The sequence below is a fragment of the Parasteatoda tepidariorum genome, chromosome 10 (genome assembly GCF_982258835.1).
Source record: "Parasteatoda tepidariorum strain Cologne lab strain chromosome 10, Ptep-v5.0, whole genome shotgun sequence".
In the NCBI taxonomy this organism is placed as follows: domain Eukaryota; kingdom Metazoa; phylum Arthropoda; class Arachnida; order Araneae; family Theridiidae; genus Parasteatoda; species Parasteatoda tepidariorum.
The window spans coordinates 76,929,859-76,955,937 of NC_141764.1; the positions used below are offsets into that span (position 1 = coordinate 76,929,859).

The 26,079-nt window shown below is 27.6% G+C and overlaps 1 protein-coding gene across 3 annotated transcripts in view; it reads right to left on the bottom strand.

Moving 5' to 3' along the window:
• Positions 1-22,820, bottom strand: part of LOC107440074 (uncharacterized) — a 44,309-nt gene extending 21,489 nt beyond the window's left edge. Inside the window, exon 1 of one of the 3 annotated variants that reach the window (XM_071184153.2) lies at positions 22,698-22,820. In XM_071184153.2, coding sequence (XP_071040254.2) covers positions 22,698-22,783 — 86 coding nt within the window. In that variant the 5' untranslated portion in view covers positions 22,784-22,820. Of the gene's footprint in view, positions 1-3,038; positions 3,320-5,497; positions 5,629-22,697 lie in introns of those variants that run through there. The other 2 variants (XM_071184154.2, XM_043043508.3) reach the window with 2 other exon arrangements.
• Positions 22,821-26,079: the final 3,259 nt, after the last annotated feature.

Here is a 26,079-nt window from a genome sequence, read left to right on the forward strand (position 1 = left end):
ACTCCATTTTCATTGATTCCTCAGATTTCAATAACTCCTCCTTGTTGGATGTTGAATTTTAACTTTTCCCTTAATTAATTTCTTAAGAATTCTAAATAATCATATTAATATTTAAGGAAAGCAATTACAGAACACTTTGCGAAGCACACAGATCGCACACACAAAAATAGATAGTCATTTATGACAATATACATACATAGGTGTTTTGAATAAAAGCGCACCAGGTGCGAGGGAACTACACTACAATCATATAGTGTATATTTTTAAATTCTAAATGATATGTAAGTGAAGGGGTGAGGCCAAGGGGTGAAGCAAGTCAAACCCCCTTCATTCACTGCATAACTGCCAGCAAGATTTGGTTAATTCTAAAACTATACTCCTAACACCTGTTCAGAGCAACAAATGCACATGAAGTCTTTATTGAAGTGACCGCCTATTGTATTCTTATCTTCCAAACTGAAATTTCATTTTAACTAATAAAACATTTAAAATTTTTTTTTTTTCTTTTCTTATTTGAGTACCTCTTCTTAATGCAATTAAGCTAAAACTGGAAACAACTAATATCAATTTGGACGACAAAATCTGAAATTTTTTTCATATAAAATGATTTGTTCGTATAAATGGGTTATTCGGTTATCCGATATGCATTACAAGTGAGGATGACTTTATTACCGAAACTTGTTATAGTTATGGATGTTATAAATTTATAGCCTAACCATTTAAAATAAATCGCGTCACTTCATTTCATCATTAATGCAACCAAGTATAAAATATAAATTTAGTAAACTGTTGAAGAAAAAATTCAACAAATAATAAAATAAATCATAATCAAAAGCAAAAACAAGTTCTGGTTACTGCCAATAATTTGAAATATAGCTAACCTGACATCAAAAAGTATTTGAAAATTTTGGTAAATTTGGTTTAATAAATTGTGAACAATTTCAAACAAAATTAAAGTCTCTTCTAAGTCAAGAAGTTATTTAATAGTATTTATTTTCATATAAATTACTAAATTAGGATTAAAGTTACTTTTCAATCTTAAATATTCATATACACTTCATTTGATTTAAAATCAAATTAAATATGAGCATTTAAATTAATACTGTATTACAAATAATTCAGCACAGCGCATAAAATGAAGAGATTTTAAAAGGAAAGCCAAAGTCTGTGTTAAAATGGTCAGTTTTAATGATTATATTATCATAGTTTATCAACCAATTGACTTCAAATAAAAATAATCAAATTAAAAACTGTTAAAATGTGCACCAAGACCAAAGCAGGAGCAACAATGAAAAATAAATTCTTTGTAAATCGAATTCTGACGGAATGTATAAAATTGGCTATCTCAACATAAGCCTAGATAGAACACCTCTTGATACCCAGTAACATATCAAACCTTAATAGCTACTAGTTATCCTAAATTTCACGCAAAAATATGGTCAACAAAATTTTTTTAAAATGTAATTGAATTTATTCAAATGCAAAAGTATTTAATGTTTAATTAACTATTAATATTAAGGAATCAAAATTAGATAGATTAATTATAGCTATATTAATATGCTATATTAATATACTTTTTTCTTATTAAGCATTATATTACCTTTAAACATCTATCATTAACTATGATATAAAATATTAATACAAAAGGCTTAAATGTTTAATTAACACATATTGGGAAACTAAAATCAATATTAGCTATTAGATTAATTATAGCTACAATATGCGTATTTTTTGCGTATTATGCAATATTATATTGCCAAAATATGAATACTAAAGTTTTAAATGTTTAATTAAGTTCATAATATTAGGAAACTAAAATCAAAGTTATTTCAATAGTTATAGCATTATTAATATGAGCACTTTTTCTATGTATAATAGAATAAAATAGTGGGACATTTGTAGTACTTATTCTACAAGATAGCATTAATATGCAATATAAAATAAATTCACTTATTTTTATCTTTCTCTGTTGTAATAATTATTAATTTTAATACAATGTAATATTGCATGCAATCAATAAAATAAACATCATCAGCGCTTTATAACTAAGATGTAAAATGCGATACATTCTCGTAAGTAACTTTAAGGGATTAATTTGTATTATTATTGCAACACTTCGATTTTTTATTAAACTTAAAATTTCTCTACATAATTAATATTTTTAATTTATACTTATATTATTAAATTTAGTAGCTTTAGTTTATTAAATCAAGCCACTATTTTTTTTCTAGCTGTTGATATTTATATACTAATATTAGTACTTCATTAATTATAATTATGCCATTTATTAGTGCTTTCATTGCAATGCTTTTATGACTTAATAAAGGCAGAAATAGAACACTATAGAAACTTCACATGCAACACAAACAATAACTAAAATATTAAATACCATAATTTCCTTCAAGTAAATATAAAGGGCTAATTTGTTTTCGTATTGCCACAATTCCATCTTTAAATTTCCATGCACAATTAATATTCCAAACTTATACGTATATTATTTAATGTGGTAACTTTAACGTAAAACGCTAATTTAGAATAATTAGCTGCTAATTTTTTTCTAGCTGCTGATATTTATACATTATTATTAGTTATTCATTACTTATTATAATTATACAGTCTGTTAGTATTTTTAGTGTAATGCTTTTATTGCATAATAAAGGCAGAACCTTTATATACAACACAAATATTAACTAACATTAAAAATGCTATACTTCCTTGTAAGTAACTATGAAGGGCTAATTTGTTTTCGCATTGCGATAATTCAATTAATCTTCAATTTTTATACATAATTAGAGTTTTAAATTAATACGTATATTTCGTAATTTAGTAACTTTAACCTAGAACGTTCATTAAGATTAATTAGCCTCTTATTTTTTTTCCGAGCTGTTGATATTTATATACTATTAGTAATTTATTACCTATTATTTATTACCTAAATTATATCATTTATTAGTAGTTTCAGTGTAATGCTTCTATGACAATTATTATTTTATAATAACATGAAGGCAGAAATAGAACAATATAGAAACTTCACTTACCTAAAAGTCCTTAAAAAGATGAGACAGCGAAATCTGTCTTCCTTGCAGCACGTGATAATAAAATAACGGTATGCTACCGGAGCGAAATTTACTATTTGTAAAAAAAAACTTAAGCGATTGTCTTATTTGGCGTAGGTATAAAATCGCCAAGGTAATATCTTCTTAGGAAACAAACTTCAGAGAGTTATGCGGAAATATCGGAGAAGATGAATTCGTGCATTTGTAAAAAAGCTTTTGTGAAGCGAAGATGGAACATCACATAAGATATAAACTAACAGTACATGGTTGCTTGTCGGAGGGGGGTCATGGGTTTTTTACCCCATTATTCTAATAGCCAATGGCTATACGCTGGTACTGCGGACACCTGACCATTGGCTGGATAATGCCTTTGCCCCTACAAGAAGAAAGTCCCTTAAATGGTTTAGGGGTCAGAGGAAATATACAAGTAAAAAAATTGTCACAATGTTTTAAGTAGAGGAGGTTTGGACCTACAAATAATAAAAGTCCCAAAATGTTTACATTTTAACAAAAAAGGTTTATATTTGATAAAGTTTACGTAATAATTTTTATTACGATAAACAAAAGAATTTTTGATGTTATTTTTTTATTACCCATTTTTAAAAAAAAATATTAGCAACTAGTTTGAAGACGTTCTAAAAAAATAATATATTAAAAAAATTAATTAATTAATTGTAAATTTATTTTTTTATTTTAAAAAGGCTTTTATTTTAAGTTAACTATAAACAGCTTTATTTAACAATTTTTACTGTTATTTACGACCTTTCAAATCTTACGTAAGCAGATTTTTGAAAATTTTTGTCTCTTGTCAGCAAAAATAAGCAATTTGCAAACCATGCGTATGTATAAGAAAATCAGAACTCTCCCCCTTGGTTTTTACTTTAATTTTGACATAAGCTGCAATTATCTTATTTCAGGATTAAATTCAAACTTGGCATTAAACAAAATTTATGTTTTAATTCACTTTATAAAATTTTGAGTCGAATATTCTTTAGAAATCTTTATAATTTTCTTTTTTGTGGTCTCTGAAACTTTCGGAGAAAAAATTTTCCAATCGTTTTTTTCTTTTTCTTCCCTGAATTAAATTTTTATTCCTGTGTTTTTGTTAAATTTTTATTTTGCTTTTTAAGAAAATTTTGAAAATGATATATCCCTCCCTCCATTTGTCAACAAAGGTAAGAAAATCACAAACCCTTTCCACCTATTATGTGCTTACGTATTATTTGGACGGCCCCTATTCGCAAAGAAATTTTTGTAATCATCACTAATTAGTTTTCAATTTTAATGATAGTAAATTTGTTCTATTGCAACAAAAAACAATTTTAAAAATTTTGTTCTATTGTAACAAAATTATTTTCTTTACTGCCTGTAGAGATTGTTTTCGATGTCGTATTTTAGAATGTCTCAGTTGGCAGAATTTCTTTTTTTTTTATGGGGTCCTCTTTTCTTTTTCTAGACCTTTTTTTTTTTATTTTTTTTTTTTTTTATTTTTCTGCAGTGACTAAGGCACTTAGCTGTCATTTTAAAGGACTGGTGGCAACTTAAAGCCCAGTAGCGTGCAGAAGAGGGGGCAATAGTCACAGGTATTCAACTGAATAGGGAGCATAAAATGGAGAAAAAAACTACTCATTACACTGTAAAAAAAAAAAAAAAAAAAAAAATCATGATCTAATTACGGTAAAAAGTACAGGCAATTTGAGTGCAGCATCTGTAAAACCAATTTTATCGTAAAATTTATTTTTACCGTAAAATTTTATATCGTACTTTTTACAGTAATATTTATTTAATTACAATAGTTCAGTGATTTCAAAATAAATATCACTGTAATAATTGCAACACATCAGATTTTCGTTTCGCAAAACTTTACGGTCAAAATTGCCTTTACGATGAAAGCACTGGCATTCTGAGTGCCGGTACGTTTTACCAGAATTTAATCCAGAATTTTTTTTACAGTGTAGTTTATGAAATTAATTACCAATCAATTTAAAGAATATAAAGCAAAAAATCAAATGTTTAAATTTTTTATTATTTTTTATAACCGTCGTTGAACAGCCGACCCAGTTTTTATGGGTAATGTTTTAAATTACGGTAAAAAGTACCGGCACCCTGAGTTCCGGTACTTTCTTACTGTAACTTGATCCTGAATTTTTTACATTGCAGCATATTACCGGCTCCGAGCTTTTACGAAAATATAATTATTAGGAAAAAATATCTCATGAGACAGAGTTATGGTGTAAATCAAAGCAAAAAGAGAGTAATGAGAATTTGTCATACAAAATATTTTTCCCGAATCAATAAAAATCATTATCTTTAAAATAGCCTAATTTCTGATAAAAATAATTGTTATTTTAACGAATATTATTATTATTCTTCGGAAAGTCTGCAGAGTTTTGATGTTGTTGCAGGAAAGAATCGTAGGAAATAATTAAAATTCTACTTACAGAAACAAAATAATCTTCCAGAAACAGTAAAAACCAATACGCTCATAATGGTTTAATTAAAAATAAAACACTTGTTAATTCAGAGAAAATATTATTAATAATCTTTAAGAGACCCTGCTATCATTGTTAGTAAGTAGTAACATAAGAGAATGCAGCATTTAGTTAAAAGCTGTTCAAACAACAGTATAAATTATTTTTTATTTCATTTATTTGTGTCAACGTTAAGGTCATTTGTTTTATTGATTTCTTGAATTTAATTGTTTTTGATGTTATAAGCATAATGTGTAAACTAAACTAGCAAATGATAGAGTGGCATTGTGAAACCACGGAGTTAGGTAACTTTTTCTACAACGTTACGTTGGCTTAAAATTTTTTTAAAAATGTCTTTCCGTTGAATGTTTTTCAAAGTTAGCTTTTAGCTTTTTTAAAAAATAGATAAAATAAATTTATTTTACGACGATTTTTTTTTGTTGTTAAAAACCTTTATTTCTGATTTTATTTATTAATTACTTTTTATTTGTTAGGTTCGACCAAGCTTGTCACCAAAAACAGCAATTTTTTTAAAGTTTTTTTCCTTCCTTTTTTAAAATAGCAGTTGCGAGAAATACTAGTTTTACCACTACTTTACGGTTACTATCAACGATTCTTTTTCTTTCATCTTTACCGAAATGAGGCTTTTATTCAATTTTTTCAATAGAAGATGGATTAGGGTTGAACAGCCATATTTTAACTTCAAATATAACAAGGGCCATTTTATACAACTTTTGATCATTCATAGAAAGATGATGAATACTATACTTCTTTGAGAGAACAAGAGATAACAATAGTAAAGGGTTTTTCAAAATGATAAGAAGTCCTTTAATAGAAACCGAGCAACCGCACACGTTGTTGATAGTGAAGAATTTTTCCATTTCCAGAAAAATTACTGTTTTTCATTAAGAAAAAATGATATCCCATATAAAATAATGTAAGCACAAAAAAATAGCAATTGCGAGAAATGCTAGTTTTTAACACTATTTTACCGTTGCTATCAACCTCAACTGATTTTTTTCTTTCATCTTCACCAAAATGACGTTTTTATTCAATTTTTTCATCGAAGATGGATTAGTCTTGAGCAGTCCTTATTTACTTCAATTGTAAGAAAGGCAATTTTGTACAACTTTTATTCATTCATACAAACGTGTTGAATACTATACTTCTTTGAAGGAACAAGCGATAACAATAGTAAAGGATTTTTCAAAATGATAAAAAATCCTTTAATAGAAACTGAGCAACCGCACACGTTGCTGCCAGTGATAAAATTTTAAATTTCTGAAAAAGTGCTGCAAAATAACAAAACGTCTTTTTTTTTTAAAATTTTTTAAAATGAAGTATTTACAGGCCAAGGATCTTTTATAGTATACCAATCATGAATATTATAAAGTGATAAACTATACGTTTATTTTTCTTTAAGAAGAAATAATATCCCATCGAAAATAATATAAGCGCAAAAAATAATATATAAATAAATAAACTAATAAAAAATTAAAAAAAAAGCATTGCCAATTAGAAGATTGTAGAAGTTTTTTTTTAAAGAAGTATTAAAAATGGTAAATGATATTTAAAATTAATGGTGGAAGATTTGAATAGTTTAATTTTCATTTTTACTTTGGCTTCACTGAAAAATGAAGTAATAAAACTAAAATTTTTGAACTTTTAAAATGTTGAAATTTTTAAAATTGAAATAAAATAGGAAAATCATTTTTGTAATGTATAGCTAGAAAAAAGAATCAATGAAAAATTAATATGATATTGACTCTTTGATATTAATATGATAGCCTTTTTTTATGTTTTCCAGCTTGATAACCTTTCTACTTACTAAAAACTTAGTTACTAACCACATTAATATTTTCACCAACTATATTTAAAACTATATATTCGTCATCAACAACAACGATTTAAAATTACAAATAAAATAAGAATTTTTTTATCAGGCACATTAGAAAATGTTTCAGTAAAGATAATCATTTATAAATAATTAACTTTCCTTGATAATGTGTTAAATAAAGAAATAGTTTATCGTATTTTTTTAAAATTTTATTTCAGTCCTATCGTGCTAATAATTTTCATGTCAATCATGCTATCAAAAAAGTTCACTATAAAAAAAGAAGCTATTCTGTTCTTTTAATTTTTTATGTTTGTGTAACGAAATAAGTATTTAAAAAAATAGATATAAAATTAAGAGAGATATTTTGAAACTTCACAACAGAAAAAATGGTATTTAATTCGAAAAATGCAATTTATTTTAAAAAATTTACTGCTTTACTTTAATAAATTTTGATCTTTTACATAAAAATCATTGCATTTTGTATTTTAATAATTCATAGAATTTTCACTAACATTTTATTTTTTTCCATCTTCCTAAGGAAAGGTCATTTATTAATAATTCATGATTGAAAAAGAATAGTAAAGAACTAAATTTTTTTACATGGTTAAAAACGTGGTTTACATGGTCAACATTATACATATTCGTCTTCACGTTTGCATTTTACATTTCTAAACAATTTTTTAAAAAAGGGCAAAAAAGCAACGTTCATTTACTTAAATATTTATTTAAAGGTTTAAAATCTAAGTAAATAAACAAATGAAGAAAAATTCCGTGCAATAGTTTATACAATAATTTCATTATAACTACTAAGGTAATTTTAGCAGACTTGAGTTCTTATTTTATTATGAAGTATATAAAATTCTTATAAATTGTTATAAAAAATATGTTATATTGTTATATAAATTTTTATATTGTTATATAAATAATTATAAAATTGTTATAAAAAATATGTTATATTGTTATATAAATTTTTATATTGTTATATAAATAATTATAAAATTGTTATAAAAAATATTGATAAAAAAAGTTATAAGTGTTAAATGCATTATCAAAACAATAAAAAAAATTTTCGTTGATCCTTTTATCTGGATATACATTGTTTTTATTATGTAATGCGAAAAACCTTACGGATTATTAATAATATGCTCAAACATTTCATATTAAAATAAATTGTTTGTTCACTAAAAACATGCATTAAAAGAGTTCCAAATTATAAGAAAATCTCTTAAATAAAATATTTAAAATACATCGCAATTACGATGTAACAAGTTTTATGATTACTGCATCATAATTACTATTTTAAAAGTTTTATACAAGTTAGAACTTAGTGGCCTACATTTTCAGGAAAGCGCATTTAAAAAATTAAATAAATAAATAAAAAGCATGCGTAATATACATATTACCCTCTGACAATGTAAAGTTAATCAGAATTATAAAAGTTTTACACTCTTAAATACATGTTTAAATACGTGTATTTTAAATACATGCAATGTCTCAAACTTGATAATGATAGTAAATGTGTCATTTTCAGGAAGGCATTTTAACAAGGGGAAACAACGGGTTTGAAAGGGATTCTAGGAAGTACATAGCTGGAGGCACATACGGCAAGTTCAAAGGTAATTCCTTACAAAGAGAAATCTTTCTGTCCTTTCAGAATATCAGAATTCATCTGGAAGACTGTAATGAATCTTTCAATCACTGGTAGGCCAAAAAATGGTATACTGGATAATTTTTTCCCTCGCTGATTTTAATTTTGTTTCGCAGGATTTAATTCTTAGCGACAATTTAATCATTCCAACATATATTAAAACTGTAAAGGTCTACAAAATAGATGTAAAGAAAAAACACCGGAAAAATATACAGTGGAAAAAGTCTGGAAAAATGTAGCAGAAAAAAAAAAAGAGTATCGCAGAAAAAAAAAAAGAAAAAAAAAGAAGAAGATCACCGGAAAAAAAGCATCGTTTAAATTATTGGAAAAAATGTAATGACTAATTTAATTCGGGCCATCGAACTCGATTTTAATACGATTAAATAATTATTCGGATATAATTATGCATTTCTTAAAAAAATTAATTAATATACAGTCCCTGGTCAAATTATTAGACGCACTGAAAGATTCTATGTAAAATCTTAACTATCAGGTGAGACTATACAGCTTTATTGTTGCTATGTGACTGAAAAAGGGTTTGCTCTTGTTTACGTTCGTGTCTCAATTGGTTAAATTTGACGATATATAATGAAAATTTGACGATATATTATATAAATATAGAATATTTTTTATATCAAGCCTTATATTAGTATATTATAATACAGTAGGGAACCGATTATCCGGAACGATCGGGACCATCGCTATTCCGGATAACTGATTTTTCCGGTTTTCTGAATCACTACAAAAAGCCGTTTTTTTTATTGTTAAACCAATTTAAAAAAAATATTTGGAAATAATTTTAAAAAGAAGAAAAAACTATTAAGTAATACACTAATGATTATTTCCAAAATGATGGTAAGGTAAACATCGTTCAAAAAAAAAAGAAGAAAAATCCTAAAATCTTACGAGGAAAAACATTTTAAAAAAAAAAATGGCGGGAAAATTTATCGAATTTCATTCCGGTTTTTTGGTTTTCCGGTTTTCTGATTTCCGGATAACTGGTTCTGTACTGTACTAATATAAGCATACTTATATTAGTGCGTCTAATAATATGGCTAGGGACTGTATGAGGATTTAATTGAAAGTATAGGGTACGAACCCTATATTTTTCCATTTCATTCTATAAGACTATTTTTCGATGGCTCCGTCGTAATATGAAACGATGCTTTTTTACGAATAATATGCTATTTTTATAACTGCCTTGAGTGAGTTAGCAATTATTACTCACGACTGTTAGGTCAAGTTTAGTCTATCTAAAGCCAAAGCTGTCTACGCTTATTTTGAAAATGGCGCAAAATGTCAACATGGAAAGAAGCCACAATGTTGTGAAAATGAAAAGTGTTTGAGATCTAATTTTTCAATATTTAAAAATTTTTTTCCAGTGCATTACTTGGGCTCATAAAAATTTGCAAACACTGAGAATAAGGCAGTGATTTTTATCATTTTCATCAGGGTGTAAAAATGCTGGCAAATAGTCGATTTTGTAAAAAAGTTTAATTACTTTAAAAATATTTAAGATATTTGTCTGTTCAAAGGCCCAGATAATTCTTCACGATAAAACAATTCGGCCCAGACAATTCCTTCACGTCGCATTGCTTCAAGTGTAAGGCGTTTAAACTATGGCTTTTCTATTTTCCTTGGCGACACAGCTTCGAAACACAGCGTTAATAATTTGATTAAGATTCCCAAGCAGTTCTGAAATTGTTCTAAATTTCACTAAAAATTCTTTTGTAGCGTGATATAATAGTATGCAAACAATATTTTTTTCAACTAGTTAGCTTTTTCTTAAAAAAAAAAAAAGAAAATTTAATTAAATTGAAATATTTTTTCCTCTTTCCTATTTTATCCTCTTTGTTAATATTTTTAACTCATAAAAATTTCTACCCCAATTAGAGACTATTACTAATTGACGAACTACCTATAATAATACATTAATTAATTGTATTTTCAATTAAAAATATATAAAGCATTAAAAGTTTCGTTCTGTCGATTTCAAAATAAACTTTGCACATTATTTAATTTTGCTAAGAGGAATTAAAAAGCCACAGTAACTTTAAACTCTTAACTAAACTTTAATTTTAAGCTAAGTGTACCTTTGAATTAAGTTATTCATACGAATATTAAAAAAAAAAAAAAAAAAAAAAAGCTCTAGAATATTTTCAAATTTTGAACAAGATGATCCCAAAAGCTTTTCTTTCTCTTAAAACTGTAAATAATTTTCAAACTGACATTTATCACCATGATTACAAAAAAAATTGCTTGCTAAAAAAGACGAATAAAATTCAACGGAATAATAAAAGACGAATAAAATTGAATTAATAAATGTTACCAACTCTCAACCGTTAAAAAAATAAATAAATAAAATAAATTATTATCTAAAATGCATTAGTTCAAACAATGATAGAGCCTTAGAAATATTAAATATTCATTCAAATATTGAAAATGTTAAACTGACATTTTGAGCCATTTTCACTATTAAAATTGATATTGTTAAATGAGAAGCAGAAAATTTAACACTCATTTATAAATGTTAATTAATGTATGTTACTCACAACAGTAAGAATTGATAAATAAATAAAAGAACATATCATATTTTTTAAAAAAGTGTTCTTTCAAATCATGACAGAGCCTTTGAAATATTAAAAAATATTCCTTCAAATATTTATAATGTAAAACGGACATTTTGATGCCATTTTCATTATTTGAATTGAGAATTTGCTTACTAAAAATGCGCAAAGCTTAACAATCTTGAAGAAATGTTACAAACTCATAACTGTGAAAATAAATAAATAAATAAGCATATTATTTTTTGAAAGTGTTATTTCAACTTAAGACAAAGCTTTTGAAATATTCAAAAATATTCATTCAAATTAACAGAAAATTATAAATTGTTTTTAAATATTAAAAAAGAAGATCACAAAAGCTTTTTTTTTCTTCCTCAAAACTCTAGCTTTTCTTTATTTTAAATGTTACAAACTCACAAAAATAGCATGTATTTTATTTTTCTAAAAAATATTATTTCAAATAGTGACAGGACTATCGAAAAACGCTTTTAATCAAGCCTCAATTGAAAAAATAAGTGAATGAAAAAAATAAATAAACAAATTAATTAAAAAAAACAAACAAACAAATTAATTAATAAATAAACAAATTAATTAATAAATGAATAAAATGACTGATAAAACCAGTAGATTCTAATAAACAGTTCACTTGGTATGCTTATTTTACATTTATATCAATAGAGCCTTATGAATTCGATATTCATTATTTGTAAATTATAGTAAATAAATATTTCTCCCAGTCGATAAAAATTATGTACAATTTATTCATTAATTTAGAATTAAGTAATAATTCTATGAGGTAGATAAGGCTAATCATTAAGGCCCGGATTTTGATGACATTTGCATTTTTTTGCATTTTTGGACATTTTTTGTCTTTTAGAGCATTTTTTTAGATTTATAGGGCATTTTTCTTTAAATTTAGGGGCGTATTTTGCATTTTAATGCATTTTTTAAAGTTTTTTGTTAATTTTTTCCAATTTTTATTATTTTTTTTTATCAATTTTCATTATTACACTGGCTTCCAAACAATGAAGAAAATCTATAGAATATTAGCAGGTGAAGCAAAATCTTTTCAAATTGAAGAAGAATTCTCAACAAGTGAGACCGTCTTTTTCAAGTACGCACCTATAACATCAGTAGACGTTGAAAGAAGCTTCTGCAGGAATGAAAATTTACTTTCAGACAAGAGACGCTCGTTTACATTTCAAATTATCGAAAAACATTTAATAATCCAATGTAATTCTGATATTTAGTAATATTATGAGATGGAAGTTGTTATATCTATTAAAGTTTCTATACAAAATAAAAATATTTTGGTGTCAATATATTTTCCTTTTTTTGTTATTTTTGGATATAAAACAAATTTTTAAAACTTTAATGAACGTAGAAAAAGTATTGCATTGCTTTATATTTTTTAAATGACTCATAATAATTTTAAGGAGCAAAAAAATTTTTTAATTCAATATTTTTACTTTATTTAAGGCATTTTTTACGCAATTTTTGGATTTTTAAGGGCATTTTTTGCCTTTTTCAAGGGCATTTTTTGCACTTTTTGAGGGCATTAGTTGAGATTTTTTAGGTCATCAAAATCCGGGCTCTACTAATCATCATTAAGATTTCGATTTTTAAGATATCACTTTTTTCTCTCCTTTCAGACTTTTCCTTTTTATAATTAAATAATATTTCATAGAACTTAGTGCATGCTTTTGTGAGTTTAAAACCGAGGTAAAATATAGCCGGGCAGTCGGGCCCTATAGGCCGATTAGGTAACAAATCATTACGAGCAATAACTATGGGTATCGCAATCAAGTAACCAATATATAAAAATAAAATCAATAGAAGTGGATCATTAAACTGGGATTCTTAACATCGAAAATAATTTTCATGCAATCATGTTTATCACTGTACATGTTGTGATATATTAGTCAGCATTTTCCACATGATGCATAAAAAAAAGAAAGGTTTTCCTCGTGATCGCTATTCATGAGTGAGTATTAAATAGAATGGAACTAAAAACAAAATTGTGTTTCGCAATCAATCTTTACATCGATTTTACACCAATAATATTCTTCACTACTTTCGATTTCAGCTGCAAGACTAATTTTCTTATACAATAATCAAAATTATTATCACTATTTTTTAAAAAAAATAGATTATGTATAATATATTATACGTAATGTAGCGTGGCTAATATATATATATATATATATATACACACAGTGCACTCCCGATCACCGGGACAGGTTGCACGGACAATCGACAAACACGGATAATCCGAAAACTCCTTTTATTGAAGAAAAATTCAATATCAGTACAAAAAATATAAAAATTACTGACATTTGCATGCCTAACATCAAACTAGGAATTTTCCTTATTAAAAAATGAGTAATGCGTCTTCGCAATATATCGATACACGTATTTTACGAACCGCAGTAATATCACCGTAATCAAATCCTCCCATATAATCTAATAAAGTTTCCACAGAGCAGCAGAATGAGAAACTGTATTTCATTCATTTACTACATCTTCTGCATCAGTTACTATCATCACTATTTGATTTAACAACATAACGATGTCTTCATCAGTCAAATACTGGAAGCCAGGCTCACATGCATAACTTTGAAAGCAATCTTCTAAATTTCTTCATCAAGAATTTCGAAACCTTAGATTTCATTTGCTTGTTCGAGAATACTGTTATCATAAATTTCTTGAACATCTGAAGAGGTTTGTTCATCAAGCGGTATGATCTTTCTCCAAGATTGTGATAACGTAGACGATTTTACCATTGACCATGCTGCTGATATTCCATATACTGCAATCCAATAACGAATATTGTTTCCAAAAATTTGGTAGTGTGATAACTTCATGAATCAAATTTTTTTTAATGTTGAAAATGTTTCTCTTCATATTTTTTGTGTGACTCCGGAATGAGCACGGATAATCCGCACACGGATAATCGAGAATGTACTGTAGTATGAATGTAATGTATATATATATATATATATATATATATATATATATATATATATATATATATATATATATATATATATATATATATATATATATATATATATATATATATATATATATATATATATATATATATAATTCGGTAAGCAAGCAAAAGAATGCAATAGGGGTAAACTGCCGTATAACAAAAAAAACAACGGAAACAAAAGTAAATTTAAAATTAAAGTTTTTAGGTATTTGGCATTTTTGTTTGATAAACTATAAATTGAAAATAAATAATAATAAAGAAATATGAGAAAGCAAGGAAAAGAAAGAAAATCAGAAATCAATTTTTTTAACTTCTATTTAAGCGTTGAAAGAAAAAGAAAAATAATTGTCACGCAGTTTTTATTAAAGTCCATAGAGAAGAACTTATGTTTTCTCAGTTGCACAGCAGTATATTGGTCTTGTGTTTTTTGCACCAACTCAGCACTTCCAATCATTTTTCAATATTCCTAAGCAATAAAAAATAATGTTCATCTAATTCTAGCAAATTGACGCAAATAGGAAAACAGGAATTTTAATTTGCTGGCATCACTTGGTTCGGACTACAGTTCCAAGTTCAACAGCTCAGTTCACTACAAAACATCAAGGGAACCGGCAGACAGGTAACACACTGAAACTCCTATTCAAAGAAGCTTGATTATTCTAAAAGCACAATGAACAACCTTTTTAAACGTGACGGTTACGGCACGAGCTAGGAACAGGTGTAAGACTAGAAAAGGGTTGAGGTCTTTTATTTATGGAAGAAGGCGGGCCAAGCTTCACACATACTTGTATGTTTTGCCATGATACTGAGCAAAGAAAAAAATATGCCACGTGACAACAATAGCAAAGAAGTACTTTGAAGTACCGTTCACCAGGAAAGCCCCAAATTACTTTTAGTTATTAATAGTAATAAATGCAATTACTTGATTGCTTCTATTTACAATTTAAATTAAATTATTTCAATTAGAGAAATTTTAAACTAAATCAAAATACAAAACAGTAACCTAAACATGCTACTAGGAACATGCGACCGAATATAAGTAGTAGGTATAGCGGGGCATAGTAGATAAATATAAATTGGTGTCACAGTATTGCATGATAGAGAGTAGAAATAAACGTAAGTACACTGTAAAGATTCAGGATCAAAGTGCCATAGAAAGTGCCGGCACTCAGAATACCGGCACTTTACGCCGTAAAATCTATTTTTACTGTAACATGTTACACAACAAAAATTTGATTTACCGTAATTTTTACAGTAATATTTATTGTAAAATCACTGAATCATTCTGCTTAAATTAATATTACTGCGGAAAAAAATGGTACAGTATTTTACAGTAAAAGTGCATTTTACGGATGATGCATTCAAAGTGCTGGTATTTTAAATCGTAGTTTGATTGGATGTTTTTACAGTTTTTTTCTTTCTCCCTTTTACATGATGGCAGTCAATTTTACATAACATTTCAATTCAAAGGGCTTCCGAATTTTTATAAATATATAAGTAGTTGTTGTTGTTGTTGTCGTATGCCATTGAGGTAGGGTGCGATCAGCTGCTAAGAATTCGACTTCTGTCAGACCCACACCGCACACCTTTTTATAAAGCGGACCCACTCATACATCAATTCATTCATCCACAGATCGTAATTTTGACTTGAATCAGAGAATGATCAATCTCTAATTCAGGACCACCGGTATAATTTGTAATGGGAACATGAAGGACATGGGGACTCGACAGATTTAACGCGCACGAGACACCATTTGCTACATGGAGAGTCTTCGGTTGACTGGATTCGAAGTCCCGTTCTCACGAATGAGAGTCCAGCGCCTTACCAACCAGGCTGCCCCGTCCCATATATAAGTAGTATATCAGTTTAATGTCAAACTGAAAAAGTCATTGAATTTGTTTAAATATTTTCTTTTAAAAACTCAAGTTTATGAAATAATGAATCTTAATTATAAAAAAAGAAAAAAATGCTTATTTTACATATTTACGAAATATTATCTCCCTTATTACTCTGAAACCAGGCCCTACGTTTGACCATTTTGCTTCAAAACTGGTTGTCACAATGATCTGCGAACTTTTATTTTAAATTGATTTTCCAAATGACTTATTTTCTTCTAATGTTCATAAGCTTTTTTCCACGTAGTCTTCAAATGCGTGATTATAAAACCAACTTTTCTAAGAACATGATTAAAAATGACGGGATAATAAAACGAATAGTTGATATTGAAAAATTAAAATCACTTTATTTTAAATTTTTCGTATGAACAAAAAAAAAAAAAAAAAAAAAAAGTGAAAAAGTTACCCTTGAAAAAATTATAAATTTGAAACATAAGCTAAGTTTGAGCAGGAAAAAAAATGTTAAGAAAAAATTCCCTTCTGGGTTTCAGAGGTCAAGAGTTACCAAAAGATTCCTAAACAGTATTCAACTCAAAATTTTAGAAAATGAATAAAAACTTATAATTTATATAAAAGTAAATAATTTTTTTGAATTTAATCCTAAAGTGAGAGTACTGCAGTAAAAGTCAAAGATAAAATCAAGAGTTGTTACAACTTTCATACATGAAGCTGCAACACTCGCATGGGTAAAAGGTAGCGAGCGATTTGCTTTCTTTTGCAGAGAATAGGGGAGTCCGGGCGAAATTGACCACAAAATGCTTATGCAATGTTTGAACGAACCATCATCTAAGAAAGACAGCTAATGTCGTGTCTTACGCTAATTTTATTTATAAATGTGATTTCTTTTGGACATCCTAAAATATCATTCTGTAAAAATAAATTTAAAAAAGGCCGATAGATATGTAAATATTAATACATTGCAGAAATATTGAATTATATTTGCTAAATTCGAACAAACTTTCACTTAACAATGTATATCGGACAGCACTACACTGCATATTAATTACATCGCGGTACCTTTTGTTGGTTAGTTTTCTAGAGATTGGATCCTAAACACATGCTGTCAGATTCACAGCTGGTTAAATGTTCACGGCTTCTCTTTGTAAAACTGTCAAACAGACGTTACTTCGTTTGGCTCCAAGTTTGCATCCCATTCTAAAAACTTCCAAGAACTAATCCAAACAGAAAATTCTAATCAACATGACTAAATAACTCAAAAAAACACCGCTTGTAGATTGCTAACTAATACCCCAACAACTTGATGGGAATTCCTTGCCCGAGGACAGGAAGAAACTAATCAATGTCTATTGATGGCTGGCGGAGATCTGAAACCTCAGCTTGAAATCTTTTCTTTAGAAAACTCAAAGAAACGTAAAAGGTTCGTAAATACCCTTGTCTTATTTGACGGTAACATCAAAGACCAAAGCATGTTTGCCAAAGACCACTCATGAAACTTATTCAATTATTTTCGAGTTCTGATTATGATGCTAAACAATATGTGATTTCCCCCAGTGATTTGATGTGTCTCATTTTTCTATTATATTTCATTGGGGAGAAATGAAGACATCAAATTATTGTTTGTTTGCTTTCTATTGTGATTTTTTTTTCTAATAACGTTCGTTTTCTAATAAAGATTCTTTGATACTTGCTTTATCTGTATGAAATGGTTTATTAGGCAAGAAAAAATAAATTTTAGTCCCAAATTATAATAATCGTTTTTTTTTTTTTTTAACCCCGCTTTCTCAACTTTTCTTAATGTTTAGGAAATTGTTCGATGAATTGCAACATTTGTTTGAAAAAAAAAAGGAAATGAAAAATAAAAAGGCAATTGGGAAATTTTAAATATTAAAATGTTCGTGATTTCTTCAGCATCATTAGAGATTATTATATTTATTATTTTCAATAAGTATACTATGACAACAAAATCTTCGGATGTTAGGGGACATTTCTTAACCCCATTTTCTGAATTTTTCTAAGACCATATACAGCCCCTGGCCGATTCTAAGTAAAATCTTAATTACCACGTGGTACTATACAGCTTTATTGTTTTTACGTATAATATAGTATAATTATCAGGTATTATATAAGTATATTATAATAATTAGACCAAATTATTCGGCGTACTGTTGTGTTTTAATAATTACATGTTTTGCAAGTGTTTATATGCAATACTTTTATATTTAAACAATGGGTTTTTATTCAGAATATTTTGCACTTCCTATTTGTGCCTATTTTTAACGTATTGCATTAAAATGTTAACCAATTGATACACGAAATATAAACCGGTTTCAGTTAATTAAGATTTTACATGGAATCTTATAGTGTGTCTAATAATTTGGCCAGAGACTGTATTTTGTCAATTGTTTAATGAATAACTAAATTTGATTAAATTTAAAAAAAGGAAGAAAAAAAAAGGAAATGAGATGAAAAAGAATATAGAGGAAAAGAAAAAAGTAAAAAGAAAAAGAAGTATAGAACAGAAAATTTCAGATAAGTAATATCTGATTCAACCAATATGATTAGTTCATTATTATTAAAATAATTTTACTAGGGTTATTTTGACCGTAACAAGGAAGTTTTAAAATTTTAATGAAACATTATCTGAAATAGGCAAATAAAACTAAATTGTTTTCAATTTCTTATTTAATATTATAATTTTTTTTTCTTTGCTTTGGTACTATCTGGGGATTAACCAATTTGACCGATTACTTTAATGCACTTTCCAAAAAATCAGATATTAAAATTTTATCTTTCTATTACAATAATTTTAATAACACTTTAAAATCATACATATTCTCACTATTAAGAATGTGATAAAATAAAAGTTATGTTCAGACATACAATTCTGCAGTTTCTTTTTTAAAACACATTTTTCAGAATTATCTAATACGTTCACTCGTATTAAATAATTGATATTTTTTTATTATAAATTATGTGGTGATTGAATTTTAATTTGTAAGCATCTTTTCAATGTTCGATATTTTTATATTGATCAAATATTTTAAAATTTTTTCTGATTAATTGATGTATGAGACTGCAAACACTTCGAATAGGTCAAAAATAGCATTTTTATTCCGAAAAAGTACATATTTCTACGTTAATCATATATTTGAAATTTCAGTAATTGATTCGTATTATGAAACTGTAAACACATTGAATAAGTCGAAAGTAGTGTGATTATTCCGAGAAAATACATATTTGTATGTTAATTATATATTTTGAAATTTCTTTTTTTAATTAATATTATGAGACTGCAAGCACTTCGAATGGGTCAAAAATGTTAAGCGTATTTAGAAAAAGTTCGTATTTTTAAGTTAACCATGTATTTCGAATTTTTTTTTCATTAATTACTCTGATGAGACTGCAAACACTTCGAGTAGGTCGAAAATAGTGTGCTTATTCTGAAAAAGAACACATTTTTATGTTATTCTTGCATTTCGAAATTTCTGTAATTAATTACTCTGATGAGACAGCAAACACTTCAAATAGGTCGTAATTGGTATGTTTATTCTAAAAAGGTTCATATTTTTTTGTCTTATTCCATAACGCAATTTTCTTTTTCTCTCTCTTTAAGTAGCATATCCTAAATCGATCGTTTGACCCATGGAAATTTAAAAATATCATCAGATTTTTCCTTTCTTTTTAAGTTTTGTTTGACATTTTTTTTTCGAGGGCATTTCATAAAGCAATTCCATAATTTTAAGCTATACACTGGCCTACAATAATGTAAGGGAAGAAACACTCCCTGTCATTTTTAATTTTCTTTTCTTCAAATTTCTCAAGAAATACTTAAAGGATTATTAAGCAATTTGAGAGATGCTTAGGACAGGTGACAACTCATACTCATCAGTAAAGTTTAAGACGTTCAGAGGTTTGAAGAACCGGCAACAAATTACGAATGACAATCAAATTTTCCGGACATTCTATATTAGAACATATAGCAATAAGTTAATGGTATCAATTACTTTGGCAAAAATATAAGTTTTTATAAAATAAAATCGACCATGTAGTGAGAATGAGCCCAGAACGAACAGCATTAAGAGTCTTTAATGCAACCCCCTCCAATAAAAGACCAAGAGGAAGGCCCAAAATGAGATGGAAAGACTGTGTGGATGAGGATTTTACCATCCTAAAGGTAAAAAACTGGAAATCAATTGCTGGGAGAAGGCCAGAATGAGAAATCCTTCTGAAGAAGGCCCAGACTCACAAAAGGCTGTCGGTCCAATGCTGCTGCTGATGAAATCGATATATCTATTAATTTTTCAACTGGCTTTACGAAATTTTATGCAGTTATTGCATAGAATGACAGAAATAATTCTTACTTATTGATATATTCTTGGACATAGGGTTTTCAAAAACACTCTTTTTCATCTATAAATAATTACCGGTCTCTCAACCCTCTGAAAGTTTTAAACTTTATAGCTGAGGATAAGAAATCGTATAACCTAAACACCTTTGAAGTAAAAAAATAATTCGTATTCTTTGAGAAATATGAAAAAGCATCAAAAACTGAAAGTGTCTCTTTCATCTTTGTTGGGAAGTGTATACATTATTTTTATTTTATAACCGCTGTTGAACAGCCGACCCAATTTCCGGGTTTATGACTACTAATGCTCAATTCCGTAGCCTTGTAATTTTGAATCCAATACAGAAGACAAGAGAATTCCTGGATCAAGTATTGGGAAAAAATTTGCCTTCGTTGAGGACTTTTTGATGGAACTAACTCACATTTGCGTTACATGGAGAAGAAGACCACGAGAACCTCCCACGGTTAGTCTGACGGCAAGGGAACTCTATCCCGTGATCCGTCTACCACTGAGGATATTTCACGTCAGCACTGTGGTCGACGCAAGCCGGATGAGGAATTCGAATGAACCAGCCATTGCTGTGATCGAACCCCGGTTCACCTCTTTAAAAGGCGAAGGTTCTATCCCCTGAGCCATCGCGGCTCTGGGTAGTGCATATATCCTTTTGCTGTAAAAAATTATCTGGTTATTTAAAAATGACAAAATTAATATTTTTTAAAAGTTATTGAACTTTTTCTAAAAATCGCTTATTTAGCGAAATCTTTCCTCCCAGATGAAAATTATCAAAATCAATGAATAATTTACAATTTTTGCAAATTTTGATGTTGCCACATTTCCTGAATCCATTTAATATTTCTTAAAAATAAATAATCTCATGAAAACTTATGTGCAAAAAAAACAAAAAGAAAAACGTAAGTTTTTATGAGGTCGTCAAAATATCTTGGGATCTTTTTAGAAGACTATGCTACCTACCATCATTATGCGTGGTCTTCTCTAATATCGCCCTTATTAATTTCTTTTTTGCGCAAATATAGTGTAATTTCATGATTTATCTTGGGATCATTTTTTGCAAGACTATACTACTTATATATATTTTATGTTAATTTAGTAATGCGGTAATTATACTGTGATAAAAAAAATTATTTCATGTTCTGATTTTCCTCTTTAATATTGTAAAAATTCATGCATTAAATTTGATTAAATTTTATTTTATGTTTTTCATAAAATATTTTTCTTCAACCAAATATTTACCTGTTAAAAAGTTTTACTAACGAAAAAGGGAATTAGATGTAGTTCGAACATCAAGTAAGCAACTAACTGAGGCTTGCAATTTGCTGATTTTCGCTCGTAAGGAAGAAAGGGTGAAAGCAATGATTATGTGTGACATTAGAAGTCTCTTACTTTTTAAAATTTTCTTAAAATGCAGAAAAAAAATAACAAAAATTATAATTGGAACAATATCAAATTTGGAATAAAAGTTAAATTTGGAGAAGGAAAAAGTTGAAAATGAATTTCTTCAAAGAGTTGCAGAAATAAAGAATTCTGATAACAGAAGGATAGCACAAGAGATTCTTAAAGAATATTCAACTTAAAATCAAACAAAATGAATTAAAACGTAAAGTTTGTTTTACGCAAAGTTATAACTTTTAGTTGAATTTAATTTTAAAATTAGATTTCTGCTGTAAGTTCAAAGCAAGCAAATTCAGAACCCGGAGAGTTGGGTTATGCTGACTTTTTTACGTAAGCATGGGACGAGGGTTTGTGATTTGACATGACAAAAGGGGAGGAGTCCAAAATTGCACAAAAAACCTGCCTTCGTAAACCTGCCCATCTTTATCTGCAATAGGCTACCCCAACACAGAAACAATCATATTACTTAAATGTCTAATAAAAATATATTTACATTAATTTGTATCTTACCTAAATTTTTCTTTAAAAACAGATTTTGATTCAAGTACAACGTTTAATTTCATTTGATAATAATGTATCGAATTTTCACAACACATTCCATAGCTCTTTTAACTTAATCAGGATAAAAAAAAATGAACTAGATTTCCAATTTAACTGCAACTGCTGTTCAATTTCGATAAATGGTATTTTTGTTTGGACACTTATTCATGTCAGCTGTTTAATCTTTTAAAGAAAAACATTAATTTTATGATCCGTGTCATAATCGATAGACTAGAATGATTTTGATATTTTTTTCTTCTTCTCTTTTGTATTAAATACAGTTTTCTCTTGATTTAAATGGCAAGAAGAGAACGTGATTGTTCGAATTTATCTTTAAACTAGATTTGATAAGGAAACGAAAAAGAAAATACGCATAGGATAATGTAATATCTATGCCATTTGTATACAAATATCTGATTAGTTGTATTGGTTTGATCATATAATATTAAAAATAATTTGAGTGACCGATATAATCTGATCGAAATGCTAGCATCTGCAGCTGTTGATGAATTGCAGGTTAGAGAGGTGGTTTCAAACTTCTTCGTTTCCTTTTTCTCAAGACTCAGAAAATATAGCCTCTTCTGTAAAAATCTACCCTTTTTAACACCTGCTTGGATTTCTAAGAATTTTGTGGGAGACTCCGGATGCTAGAGGGGAAAGAATTCGGGAATCAGCTGTCCATGATGTTACACTATATATACTATACATATCTAACTTTTACTGACTTTATCATACCCAAACACACGTAGATATACTCTAGGATTACGGCGAACCCGGTGAAGGAGCAATCCTGTAGGGTCCGAAGCAAGACGTTTTCGATGTCGAAAAAATGATTTTTTTCAACCATATCGACGAGCCATTTTTTCTTAATATTAAATACATTTTAAAACTTTAAACTTTACATTTATGAAAACTACATATTAATATCATTCAATAACAATAAAAAGGAATTTAATATGTTCATAAATTTAATATTTATAAATATTTGAAAATTCAATGTATATATAATTTTTTTTTTACCAGACATAGCTTTCGGTACGCTCAAAAAATTTTCTACATGAAATATCAACAAAAAATTGGCATACACTCATGTAAATATGTTTGAAAAATCAGGTGAAATAGTTTGTTTCATAATATGTGCAGAATATATTATATATAAGCAAAATAAGTGTAGTATTTCTGAAAAAAATGCAAAATTTCGTTCAAATTTTGAAATACTTCCCCTGTATAACAAAATTATAATGAAAAAAATAAACTTTATATAGTTAATTAAATGTAAATAAGGTATATGTACAAGCATAGAAATTTTCATAATTTTACAATGATTTGTTTTTTGTACGAGCGTACCGAAAGTTATGTCTGGTAAGAAAAAAATTATATTTACATTAAATTTTCAAATATTTATAAAAATTAAATTCATAAACATTTTAAATTCCTTTTTATTGTTATTGAATTATATTGATATGTAGTTGTCATAAATGTAAAGTTTAAAGTTTTAAAATGTATTTAATATTAAGAAAAAATGGCTTGTCGATAAGGTTGAAAAAATCATTTTTTCGACATCGAAAACGTCTTGCTTCCCTTAAATTTAGTACAGTGAGCAACCCGGTACGAGCGGTGGTCTTGCGAGGATGACCGGGTCACTGTTTTAGCAGAGGTTCACAATGTTCTTTAATGTAAATAGTTTTATTATGTATATATTCTAGTATTGCTCTTTTAATTCATTTACATACTTATTTGTTTTTTTGTATATAGTTAACATATTTTTACTTTCATGCAAATTTATCATAACTATTTTTACTTCCATCTTAGCCCGACTTAAAACGCATATTGTGTATTTGACAACTAGCCCCTGGCTATACCTATACTATATATACATACTATATGCTATACATACTGTAAATAACATACTATATTGGAAAATATATTTCTGTGTAAACCAATCTAATTATTTTATTTCGATTATGAAAGCACGATGTAAAATACTAATGCAGTTTTTCATAATGCAGGTTCTTTTCATAAATTCGGATCTTTTTCATAATTTATGCAAATATTGTTATTAGAAAAATAATAATTAAACGAGAAAAAAAAATCGATTTTTTATTCATAGTAATTTTACTTTAATTTCATGAAGTGAGTCGAAATACTAAATAAATATTAAACTATTAATTAGATTTAATTTATTAATTAGATCTAATTATAAATTCAGATTTTCGACAAACATTACTGTAAGGTAAAAACATGCTGTTACTCTTGGAACCCTTTTTACCCTGTCGCGGAACACCATTGGGAAACCCAGCTCGGTTAGAGTCTATAGACTTCGGGTTGGTCAAGGAAGGATTTTTCAATTCTTATCTCTACTTAAGGCCCTTTCTACGCTGACGGACAAGTCAAATTGAAGGAGCTGTGGGTGGGAGAAAGGGAGGAATAGGCGTGGACATTAGTGGACATAGGGGGAGGAGATATACTGAGCGACCATGGAAGTCCGGGTTACATTTTTTGGCAAAACTCAATATTTAAAGGGTGCGCCAAAAATAGATCACGCAACTATATTTATTACTTTTTCACTATTTTTGGTGTATTGGTCGGAGGTAGTGTGATTCCTTGTTACTCCTCTTATTTATTTAATTATTTTTACACCATTCATATTTCGTCATCATTCCAAATACTGGTAATATCAAATAAAATTTAAAATAATGTATGACACTGTCTTTTATTCCTTAATATTAGGAATGCCTTAAAACATTACTCTGCTCTAGAAAAAGATTTATATTATAAATATTAATAGTCTAACTAACAATAATTTTGTATAAATTGTTTTGGGTCTTTCAATCTTCTTTCTGCGTATCCCCAACAGTAAATAAATATTACAGCCTCGATATCATTTTGAATTTTCTTTCACTCACGTAACTATGTAATAGAGCGTGTATATAGTCATTACATCTCCGAATATTTCAAACCATATTTTACTTAAGAATTAAAGTGCGCAAGGGTTTTACTAAACCGGGGACAATTAACTTGCATTTAATGGTGATCCTAAAGGTATATTCAAAGGTATATTTTATATTTCTGATGTTATTGAAAAATGTGAAAACTGTATTTTTCATGATTCACGACGAATAAATCTTAATGTCTTTTTCTACATTCTCTTGAAGTTTCAATAGATCTAAAAAAATACAACTGAAAAATTAAATTATAAACTTTCAAAAATTTAATTTTAATGTATGCAAAATTTTTTATTTGAAAAAAAAAGTAAGTAACTTTAAAATAACACAGTAGTCATTTAAGGATTAAAAGAAAATACAACATAATGTGAAATTAATATTTTTACAATGTCTAAACAAAATAATTC